The sequence below is a fragment of the Centruroides sculpturatus genome, unplaced genomic scaffold (assembly GCF_000671375.1).
Source record: "Centruroides sculpturatus isolate CEXI.00-Female unplaced genomic scaffold, Cexi_2.0 scaffold681, whole genome shotgun sequence".
In the NCBI taxonomy this organism is placed as follows: domain Eukaryota; kingdom Metazoa; phylum Arthropoda; class Arachnida; order Scorpiones; family Buthidae; genus Centruroides; species Centruroides sculpturatus.
This window is the reverse complement of record NW_019385004.1, coordinates 88,360-100,104: the sequence shown is the minus strand read 5'-3', so window position 1 is coordinate 100,104 and position 11,745 is coordinate 88,360. Positions and strand designations below refer to the sequence as shown.

General features: G+C 40.8%; 1 protein-coding gene across 4 annotated transcripts; it reads right to left on the bottom strand.

Moving 5' to 3' along the window:
- Positions 1–5,615: 5,615 nt before the first annotated feature.
- Positions 5,616–11,627, bottom strand: LOC111633267. Of its 4 annotated transcripts, none has more exons than XM_023377805.1 (8): positions 10,496–10,687; positions 10,223–10,407; positions 9,516–9,689; positions 9,327–9,443; positions 9,043–9,203; positions 8,785–8,955; positions 6,749–6,911; positions 5,616–6,670 (listed from the first exon to the last, which is right to left on the bottom strand). In XM_023377805.1, the coding sequence occupies exons 1-8, from the start codon at positions 10,674–10,676 to the stop codon at positions 6,575–6,577; spliced, it is 1,248 nt and encodes a 415-aa protein (XP_023233573.1). In that variant the 5' UTR covers positions 10,677–10,687; the 3' UTR covers positions 5,616–6,574. The 4 variants fall into 4 exon arrangements, with proteins under 4 accessions (XP_023233573.1, XP_023233577.1, XP_023233575.1 ...); XM_023377807.1 differs by lacking the exons at positions 5,616–6,670; positions 6,749–6,911 and adding exons at positions 7,054–7,382; positions 7,467–7,632; XM_023377809.1 differs by lacking the exons at positions 10,223–10,407; positions 10,496–10,687 and adding an exon at positions 10,954–11,627 and having other exon boundaries at positions 5,624–6,670.
- Between the last annotated feature and the right edge of the window lie 118 nt (positions 11,628–11,745).

Here is an 11,745-nt window from a genome sequence, read left to right as displayed (position 1 = left end):
ATCAAATAGGTTAAAGTCGTAAGTCATAACTTGTTTGTTTTGCTTGTGTTGTGTGGCTCTGTAATTGTTAAAGTACCTTAAGAGTTATAATTGAGTAAACAATAAATCACACTGAATTAGCGACCATTTTATTTGAGAAATTGTAATTTATAATTATTATAAACCATGTCAGAAGTGTCTTCCAAATACAAACGAAAAATGTCTGATGAAAATAGATTGTTTCAAGACGAATGGGAAGCTGACTATTTTGTAGTGCAAAACAAACACGGTTTGGCAACTTGTTTGATTTGTCGTGAGTGTTATATTAAAAAAATATAATATTGCTCGTCATTTTAACACTTAACATAAATCGTTCAATGATACTTTTCTTCCGGGATCTCATAAGACACGAGAAATTGGCTATTTTTAAAAAGTCATTGCAAAATCAACAAAATATTGTCTGTGGCAATAGTACAAGATGCAGCTGTAACGAAAGCATCGTATGAAATTTGTTATACACTTGGTAAACATATGAAACCGTTTACTAATGCTGAAATTGTGAAGGAATGTTTTTTAAGCGCTTCCAATGTACTGTTTGATAAATTCAGTAACAAAAATCAAATAATTTCGGAAATAAAAAAAATCCAGCTTTCAGATTCTACCTGTGTTAGACGTATTGAAGATGATGCAAACCATATTTGTGATAACGTAATTGAAGACTTGAAAAACTGCAAGTTTTTAGTTTAGCTTTTGACTCTAGCATGAATATTTCAGCGATATCACAAGGGTTTCGTTAGATATTGTACAGTACAAAATTCAATTTGCGAATAATTTTTGAAATTCCTTCCAATGAAGGGCCAGACCAGGGGCAAAGATTATCTCGATACTATTTGCAATTTTCTAGAACAGAACAAGATAGATATAAAAAAATTAGTTTGTGTGTGTACTGATGGGTATCCTTCAATGACTGGATCTGAAAATGGATTTATTTCTCTACTGAAACAGAATTATGATTTGACAAATCTAATAATATTTCATTGCATCATTCATCAGGAAAACTTGGCTTCACGTATTCATCCTGAAGTAGATACTGTGATGAAAACTGTCATAAATATAGTGAATTATATCCGAGCACGAGAACTGAACCACAGAAAATTTAAAAGTCTTTTAGAGGAAATGGGTAGTCAATACAATGATGTTCTTTTACATACCTCGGTACGTCGGCTTAGCAGGGGGAAAGTTCTGGAAAGGTTTTTTTCTTTGCGAGAAGAAATAATGCGGTTTTTACAGCAAAATAATAAAATTTACAGTGAACTGCAAAATAATGAATGGTGGTTTATTGTAGCGTTTCTGTGCGACATTACAGAGAAGCTTAACAGTCTCAATACTGGTTTGCAGGGTAAAAATAAAATAATTTCACAGATGGCGAATAAAATATTTGCCTTCGAAGAAAAATTAAACATTTATTACAAAGAAATACAAAACAAAATACTGCGAAATTTTCCAACCATGACAAACGCTAAGCAGGACGGTATTAATATTTCTCCAGAAAACTACAATTTTTTCAAATTATTTAACTGCGTTATCTGAGGAATTTAAACATAGATTTCATGATCTAAGAAAAATAAAAAATATCCTGTTGCTCATTGAAAATCCCTGGCACTTGGANGGCCGACGCTGGCTTTCATGCCCGTTGGCGGGACAGAGGCGGGTTCCCACGGACGCGACACCTTACCAATCCACGTTAGACAGTGTCAACAACTGTTTGGAGATCCGACACTCATGTTATCTTAACAACCAATTAAAGTTCAATAGAGAAAAGAGTTTAAAGTCGAATTTGCTCTAATTTTATTAATATTACAGCTACAGGATTTAAGAAAGTTACTGCATTGATTAAGAGGTCATTGCACTGTGCCAGTATACAATATATAAATAACAACACGTATTCGACTGCAACAAAGAAAGTTACTGTTAAAGTTTTTGTCAAACAAGTTATCGATAATTTACAGATGGTTTGCCAGAGACTTGATGCAACTTACTGTTTAAGACTTAAAAAACTTTTTCTAGAGGAACCATGAATCTGAAAGACCCCAAATGTTGAGAGGTTTCTCACACAAACTTTTGGATTATAGCCACGTCTTCTTTTTGGTTGATCGGTTTCTGCATACCAGATTAACAATGTTGAAATTTGAAATTTTTAAATTGTCATAACTTTTTAAAATTTTGGTTTAATTTCGATAAAATTGACATCACTAGAATCCTTTTTCAATTTTGGTTTTGGCAATATATAACAATTCACTAAAAAAATAAATCCAAGAAAGAATCTTAGCGCTAAATTGGAGTCCAACTTTCACACAGCTTCACTAATTCACTTCTCGACGCTCTCTTAGTGAGAATATACCAGTGGTCACTGGCCGATGTGACCAACAAGGTTTTTTGCAATTTATGATGTGGTGGCTAAATTTCGTGGACACCACGCCGACATCAGTCCATCCCTCTGCATATGGAGTATGGAAAGTAGGATGAGTGATCATATTTGTAGATATCAAGTCATTTGCGTCTTCTTTTGTCCTTCCGAGTGTGGAACCATATGGCTGATTTGGCATTGAGATCACCAGAAACAATAACGCTTTTGCTATCAAGTTTCCTGATTGTGGTAGCCAACTCATTAATACATCTCTCATCCTCATCGTTGGAGAGAAGTAGGCACTAATGATGTAAATCAGCCTGTGTTGCTGAATAACTGCATTGCAGATCCTGTCCGAACAGAGGTGAGGGATGTGCGATGTCTAGCTTGCTATTACAAACAATAATTCCACACTTTGGTCTGGTGTTGCTGTGGCCCGCTAGGACCTGCCAGTTTCCAAACCTGACGATCATATTTTCAATCGTATAGGGCTCCTGGATCGTGATTATATCACTCTTGGTGTCGTTTGCCGTTTTGATTAGTAGGGAGCTGGCTGCCTTACTTTTCTGAGCATTCAGCTGCAGGATCTTGATAGTTGTGACCTTATGATTGTGATTGTTGCTGCTGAAGTCCCTGGTCTGTTGACCGTCGGTGTTGGTATTCTGATTAATATTTGTGAGTTGACTATAGGCCATAATGGGTTTATTGATCATCTGCTGTTTCAGTCGCTGAAGTATTGGACAGTTTATGCTGAATGAATTGTGGTGGACAGAGTATTTTTTACTTTCTGGGAGACTTTCATTTGCTTTTTTGCAGTTAATACAGGTTGGATTTTTGTGCCGACGGTCACATTCTTTGTAGGTATGTCCTTTTGAACAGTGGCTGCATCTGCTGTCGTTTGAACAGTCACGTTGAAACCGCAGTATCAAAAACATCTCACCACCAGTATAAAGTCATCAACATAGATTGTGGACCAGGACATGGAGATATGTCTGTGGTGTACAAGCACGTTTCTTACTCCAGGGGTGACAGATAATACTATATTCCTACAATTCTCTTTAATTCTTCCATGATTTAGTATTGTACTGATCTTCCAGGATGCATTCACTTCTTCAGGCTTCATGGTGCCCCAGATCTTATTTTGTTCTACCATTACGTTGATTATCTCGTCCTCCACAATGTAATTTGGGACATTGAGGAGTATGACCCTAGGTCTTCTCCCCTCTGAAATTTTGCAGTTGACCGTTTGTTGTAATTCTGGAATGGCATTTATTGCCTCTTTCAGTATCCTACCATCCTGTTTTGCTGCCAACACGAACACACACCCTGTCTGCCTTAACCTTTCTAATTGCTTTCACCGTTATCCGTAGCTTTTCTGGTTTGATTTCCTCAATGATTTTGAACGTAACTTCGTCCATGTTTGGCTTCTTGTCCATGTCTGTAACCTTGGGGTACAAGAGGACCGCGTGGGTGCCCCCAACCCCCTTGGTTTGCACCTTGGTGCAAAGTGAATCAGATACAGTCTTCGTGGCCCGACTGGGTCTCACATTTAAATTCGCGCTCGCTGCTTGGGCGTAGGATCTTTCCATAGTAGCCGGTTCCTGATCCTGAGTAGCTGCGCGATTAGCCCGTAGTTCGCGCAGGACACCGTACGTTTGACTAACACAACAGTGTAATTGCAGCACCCGATCCTTAATTTCCTTCTTATCCACCAAATTTGGGCCATTCTTGCACATCGCAGGAATGAGGTCCATGATTCTTCTCAAGTGCAGGCCCGCCTCTCTGAGGATAGTGTCCTCGAAAGGGCGATCAGCCTCGAATGAAGTAACAGGCAGATCCAAAATCGGGGTTGATTCAGACGGCTCCATTGCAAAGTGCCCAAAATAGCAGATCGGATACCAACAAACCGATAAAACCACAGAATGACCATAAGCCAAAGAGGCGCTTGAGAAAAAAAGTCGCGATGGACTGACGAGGCCGAAAACGATGGCCCGAAAAGCGGCCCGCAGCCTACTTATCCAGAACACCATCGAAAAGTAACGAATAGCATAAAATCATAAAGAATAAACGCTAGGATCTGTCCAGACTAGACTCGAAAAAACAGCGAAGAAATTGCCGAATTAGGGTCAGGTAGGGGCGAAAGGTCAACCACGTGGAGAGACCGACCACGTGATAACGTAGACCTAAAACTTCTTTGTTTGTACCGAAAAGAAGAATGCATATATTATACAAATGAAAAAAGAATAATGAAATTTACGGTAAGAATCTTTGAGGGGGGACAGGGGGGAACCCCCCCAATCGATAGACCCCCCCTTTGTGATCAATAAATGTCTAATGAACCACACCCCTAAACGCGACCCTTCACGAGATATAACCCCCCGAAAATTCGCCTCCGCGGCCAANAAGATGCAAATTAATACCACATTTTGGTTACTAAAAATACAATAGAAACATGACTTCATTGTATGTAATGTTTTGATAATAAAATAAATTAAAATATTGATACGATTTTTAGTTTCAGTTATAAAGATTACTTAGCAATAATTCGAATTTTTATGAATTCGTTACGCCCTCCGAAGCAGAAGTATTGCGTCCCATTACGTCGCTGTTAAAATTCTCGCGAGTGATAGGAACCGCTTCTAAAGTTTCTAACCATTTCCGGCTTAAAGCTTAGTTCACACTGAGCGAATATCGAGAGCCAATGCGAAAAGCGATTTTTATTCGCATAGCGAAATTGACCCATACAACCAAAAACGGAAAGCGATTGCGAATTTTAAGCAGCCGATTATTTGCTAGCGAGCGAAAACGTCATCTCGAAAAACAAAATGGCCACTTCTGATATTTCGTCATTAACCAGCTCCACATTTTTTTTTCATTAGGAAAAATCATCATTTCCCCTTTTGGGGATCAGTTCCGAACTTCGAAGCGATTTTCGAAATTCGCTGGAAACGACGTTGTCTGAAATGTTATTCGCTATGTTTTTCGCCTTCGCCAGCGAATCGAGCTTAGTGTGAACTATTTATANATAGACCCCCCCTTTGTGATCAATAAATGTCTAATGAACCACACCCCTAAACGCGACCCTTCACGAGATATAACCCCCCGAAAATTCGCCTCCGCGGCCAATGGAGTGCCGGCCGCGGATCACGTGACACTCGGATCGCGTCGCTCTGTTAACTCGCGTCGCTCAGAGACTCGCGGTTAACTCGCGTCGCTCAGAGACTCGCGACTATGTATCACACGCGACTGCACGTACGTCATTTCCGGTCACGTGAGTCCGATTCCGTAGCGTGTGGTTCATTAGACATTTATTTATCACAAAGAAGAGTCTATCGATTGGGGAGTGGAAACCCTCTCCCCGAATCGACAGTTTTACCGGGTTTATAATTTGGGGGTTTTCGCCCCCTCCTTATCAATTATTCTTCGATTAATATTTCAATAACGTTGACCTAACTTTAACCGAAATAATACGTAGTTTTATTTTTTTCCGTTAGAAAGGCTAAGTAATTTAACGTTATACGACTTATATAAATAAACGAAAAAAAATTTTTTTTAAGTTAGTTAACCCCGACAATTCGAATTTTTATGAATTCGTTACGCCCGCCGAAGCAGAAGTATTACGTCCCATCACGTCGCTCTGTTAAAATTCTCGCGAGCGATAGGAATCGCTTCTAAAGTCTCTAACCATTTCCGGCTTAAAGCTTAGTTCACACTGAGCGAATAACGAAAGCCAATGCGAAAAGCGATTTTTATTCGCTTAGCGAAATTGACCCATATAACCAAAAAACGGAAAGCGATTGCGAATTTTAAGCAGCCGATTATTTGCAAGCGAGCGAAAACGTCATCTCGAAAAACAAAATGGCCGCTTCTGATATTTCGTCGTTAACCAGCTCGACATTTTTTTTTCCATTAGAAAAAATCATCATTTCCCCTTTCGGGGATCAGTTCCGAACTTCGAAGCGATTCTCGAAATTCGCTGGAAACGACGTTATGTCTGAAATGTTATTCGCTATGTTTTTCGTTTTCGCCAGCGAATCGAGCTTAGTGTGAACTAAGCTTAACTACCGATGTAAAAAGGAAAAAAAAACAGACACTCACCTTCACAGCGCCTCCTCTGCGTTTCCCGCAAGAGGAGGCGCTGTCCTCGGCCCTGTCCTCTCCTCTCGCTATTTCGCGACGTTGGTACATCTACGCTGTTGCTGTTGCTGACGTGAGGCCGCTGGTCCCCGCCTCGACTGGGTCCTCTGGGTCGTCGACAAAGGTGGTGTTGGTTGCGTCCGATGTCTGAAAAATCACATAATCCAGGTTTCACATCTGCAAAGAACTATCCTTTGGTCACTATACACAAGTTGCACTACGCACTGGGGGGTCGTCATCTCCTTGCGGTTCCTCTTCGTCGGCCACATCAAAATAGGGCTCGTCTGGTGGCTGATCGTCCACGGGCACACCGATCGTCTTCAGCTGGAGACCCTCACGACCGGGGCCCGGGTAGACGGCCACAATATGCTCGACGAACTGCCGGAATTTTGCCGATGGTGTTGGCAACTNCTTTATTTAGTTCACCTGTTTGAGGACATTATTATTAATATATATAAATAAAGAACATTATTTTAAACTGTAAGACTAGATATCTGCATCCATAATTTTCCAGTATAATAAGTCCTGTTAATATATAGAAAGTACTAGTGTACAAAATAAATTATAAATAGCTAAAAAGAAAAAGACAAAAAGGCATAATAATTAGTGTGAACTAAACTAAACTGCCGATGTAAAAAGCAAAGAAAACAGACACTCACCTTCACAGCGCCTCCTCTGCGTTTTCCGCAAGAGGAGGCGCTGTCCTCGGCCCTGTCCTCTCGCTATTTGGTGAGTCTATGCTGGTGCTGTTTGGTGAGTCTATGGTTCGATAAGTCTATGCTGGTGCTGACTTGAGGCCGCTGGTCCCCGCCTCGGCTTGGTCCTCTGGGTCGACGGTGATGTTGGTTGCGTCAGATGTCTGAAAAATCACATAATCCACGTTTCACATCTGCAAAGAACTATCCTTCGGTCACGCGCACTATACAAAAGTTGCACTACTCACTGGGGAGTCGTCATCTCCATGCGGTTCCTCTTCGTCGGGCACATCAAAATAGGGCTCGTCTGGTGGCTGATCTTCGTCCACGGGCACACCGATCGTCTTCAGCTGGAGACCCTCACGACCGGGGCCCGGGTAGACGGCCACAATATGCTCGACGAACTGCCGGAATTTTGCCGATGGTGTTGGCAACTGGGACAGGAACCGCGTCCTGTATACGTAAGTACATGCGTAGCTCTGCAGGCTCCTGTCCGTGCGGAGCGACTTAATGGACTTCTTCAGCCAGCGATGTCGACACTCGATGTTTTGAGTATGAGCCTCGGGATCATCGATGTCGACGAATCTGCACGGAGAAAAAAAGAAAAATGTCACTTTTCGATAACGCTCGTTCATTTCTTTCAGTTAACACATAGAAGTTTCATCCTATTTACCTCCCGGGGCCCTGCTGGCTGTGATTAACGGTCTTATGATCCGAGAAGCCCATCGTCGTACAACCGCGATACTGTGGAGCGCTGTCGGAAACGATGATGCTACCTTCAGCGATGTATCTGTGCATGTGGCTCCACAGAACACGCCTACTTTTGTTGTCCACCTGAAAGAATACGAAAAATATAACTGAAAACATCTAAAATGCGCCAATGTATGCGGGACAGTGCATCTTCCGGCATACCGAACTTCCACGAAAATTAAAAAATAATATTTAGCTACTACTTACATGCCAGTACATCAACTCTCGCGTTTCCCGACAATAGGCACCAAATATGATTAATTGATGGCCCTTAGTTACGCGTCCGCGATTGTATTTCCGTCTCCTGGTGAAGGTTTCGTCGATCTGAAAAGAAAACATGTATATAGACATAGACATAACAGCAAAGTCAGAAAGATGGTTCGATCGTCACCTCCACGTGTAGGCCTTCACCGCCAATCTTGATGTCTTGTTGTTGAGAGACGAAAACCTCCGCAACTTCCCGGCAGAAATTAAACCAATCTACCGCTGTTTGAATGGCCACACCGCATTCTCTCGCGGCGAGGGTGACCGGCTGCTCTATGATCCATGCATATATCAGCATTAGGACCTGTTAAATAAAAAGTTATTTCACTTATTACATACAATTACTACCAAAATTTTGTACATTGTGTTAAACTACTATAAAACAGTACGGCATTTGCTTTGAGGGTTAATCTAACGGAAACGAAACGAACCTAACCGAAGCGCCGCCATTTTCGCACCGTAGGTAACATTAACCCTTTGAGGAAATATTACAAGTTTAATATAGAGTTTTTATACTTTTAAGTTTAAATANGCTCGACGAACTGCCGGAATTTTGCCGATGGTGTTGGCAACTTGGACAGGAACCGCGTCTTGTATACGTAAGTACATGCGTAGCTCTGCAGGCTCCTGTCCGTGCGGAGCGACTTAATGGACTTCTTCAGCCAGCGATGTCGACACTCGATGTTTTGAGTGTGAGCCTCGGGATCATCGATGTCGACGAATCTGCACAGAGAAAAAATAAAAATGTCACTTTTCGATAACGCTCGTTCATTTCTTTCACTTAACACATAGAAGTTTCATCCTATTTACCTCCCGGGGCCCTGCTGGCTGTGATTAACGGTCTTATGATCCGAGAAGCCCATCGTCGTACAACCACGATACTGTGGCGCGCTGTCGGAAACGATGATGCTACCTTCAGCGATGTATCTGTACATGTGGCTCCACAGAACACGCCTACTTTTGTTGTCCACCTGAAAGAATACGAAAAATATAACTGAAAACATCTAAAATGCGCCAATGTATGCCGGACAGTGCATCTTCCGGCATACCGAACTTCCACGAAAACTAAAAAATAACGTTTAGCTACTACTTACATGCCAGTACATCAACTCTCGCGTTTCCCGACAATAGGCACCAAATAATGTTAATTGGTGGCCCTTAGTTACGCGTCCGCGGTTGTATTTCCGTCTCCTGATGAAGGTTTCGTCGATCTGAAAAGAAAACATGTACTGTATATAGACATAGACATAACAGCAAAGTCGGAAAGATGGTTCGATTGTCACCTCCACGTGTAGGTTTTCACCACCAATCTGGATGTCTTGTTGTGAGACGAAAACCTCCGCAACTTCCCGGCAGAAATTAAACCAATCTACCGCTGTTTGTATGGCCACGCCACATTCTCTCGCGGCGAGAGTGACCGGCTGCTCTATGATCCATGCATATATCAGCATTAGGACCTGTTAAATAAAAAATTATCTCATTTACTAAATACAATTGTACTACTAAAATTTTGCACATTTGTGTTAAACTACCTAAACTACTATAAAACAGTATGGCATTTGATTGCTTTGCGAGTTAATCTAACGGAAACGAAACGAACCTAACCGAAGCGCCGCCGTTTTCGCACCATTGGTAACATTAACCCTTTGAGGAAATATTACAAGTGTAATATAAAGTTTTTATACTTTTAAGTTTAAATAAAATTTAGTTAATAAAATTATTAACTAACTTTTATTAAATGTGTAAAAACTCTATATTAAACTTGTAATATTTAAACAAAGGTACCAACCCTCCCGACAGTTCCCTTGTGAGTTGTCCAATCTGTTAACCTTGTTTACCCCTCGGGCTACAGATTTTCTTTTATCTTAGATATGAGTCACCAGGCACACCCTAATGTTTAGGGCAAACAGGAATATTCCAGAAAGAAGAGACAAAGAACAAAGAAAAATATGGCTACCGAAAATATAATACCAATGCCACGATATCATACCTTTTTAGCTGAGAGCTTAGATCCTTCAAAAAACGTATTTTGCGTACTAGAGAGCCCGCCGGTACACTTGGCCCGCCAGACGAAGCCACCAGTTCGTCGCCTCTTTTTTTCTTTTTCTTTTAATTTCACACAGCGGTAAATATATCCGAACTTCTCCGATTGATCCAATTTTTTCTCCATTGCGCCTGAAAAATACGATCAATTGAATTAGCTAACAGATATTCGCGTAAGACACTCCTGGCACATGAGAAATGAAGGAAAAGGAAAACTTACCTCCGCATTGAGGACAAGGCGGAATAAAACCGGATAAGTCCGGATGTGGAACCATTCCCACGAGATGGCAGAATTTTTGGGCCGCATCTTCAGTGGGAAAATATTGCGAAAACGTAAAACAGGTCAAATCTTCAAAAATTTCCGATGGATTGACATCGGAGCTCTCAGAAGCAGGTTCCATATTGAACGGCATTTTCAANATTTAAAAGTATAAAAACTCTATATTAAACTTGTAATATTTAAACAAAGGTACCAACACTCCCGACAGTTCCCTTGTGAGTTGTCCAATCTGTTAACCTTGTTTACCCCTCGGGCTACAGATTTTCTTTTGTCTTAGATATGAGTCACCAGGCACACCCCAATGTTTAGGGTAAACAGGAACATTCCAGAAAGACGAGACAAAGAACAAAGAAAAATATGGCTACCGAAAATATAATGCCAATTCCACGATATCATACCTTTTTAGCTGAAAGCTTAGCTCCTTCGAAAAACGTATTTTGTGTACTAGAGAGCCCGCCGGTACACTTGGCCCGCCTGACGAAGCCACCAGTTCGTCGCCTCTTTTTTTCCTTTACTTTTAATTTCTCACAGCGGTAAATGTATCCGAACTTCTCCGATGGATCCAATATTTTCTCCATCGCGCCTGAAAAATACGACCAATTGAATTAGCTAACAGATACTCGCGTAAGACACTCCTGCACATGAGAAATGAAGGAAAAGTAAAACTTACCTCCGCACTGAGGACAAGGCGGAATAAAACCAGTTAAGTCCGGATGAGGAACCATTCCAACCAGATGACAAAATTTTTGCGCTGCATCTTCAGTGGGAAAATAGTCAGAAAATGTGAAGCATGTCAATTCCTCAAAAATTTCCGATGGATTAACATCGGAGCTCTCAGAAGCAGGTTCCATACAGAAAGGCATTTTTAAATAAAGTGAAGAACAGCACGAACAATGTTGCCAGATCAGAAAGTCAAAAAGTACCAAAGTTGTGCTTCAAAAGTAGCCAATTTGGGCTATCTGAATTAGTTTATATCGTCAAGCTACTTTTTTTAAACCGAAAATAAACAGATTTTTATTATCAATATATACAAATTAAGTTTTACATAAAGAAAAATTTATAAGAAATCAGGTGTACATACTTTTTTAAATTTTTTATTATTACAATTTTCATATATTAATTTAAAATTAAGATTTTGTAAAGTTTAAGGCTGTGTACACACTAGGCGTTTTTTAACGCGCGTTTTAAAG

What these genes read in the sequence shown, in the direction of transcription:
- LOC111633267 (XM_023377805.1), bottom strand. Translation starts at nt 10,676, where the DNA reads ATGGAACCTGCTTCTGAGAGCTCCGATGTCAATCCATCGGAAATTTTT. An exon ending in GCCTTGTCCTCAATGCGGAG is followed by an intron (nt 10,408 to 10,495) that starts GTAAGTTTTCCT and finishes CGTATTTTTCAG; the next exon opens with GCGCAATGGAGAAAAAATTG. An exon ending in AGCCAGCAGGGCCCCGGGAG is followed by an intron (nt 8,956 to 9,042) that starts GTAAATAGGATG and finishes TTCTCTGTGCAG; the next exon opens with ATTCGTCGACATCGATGATC.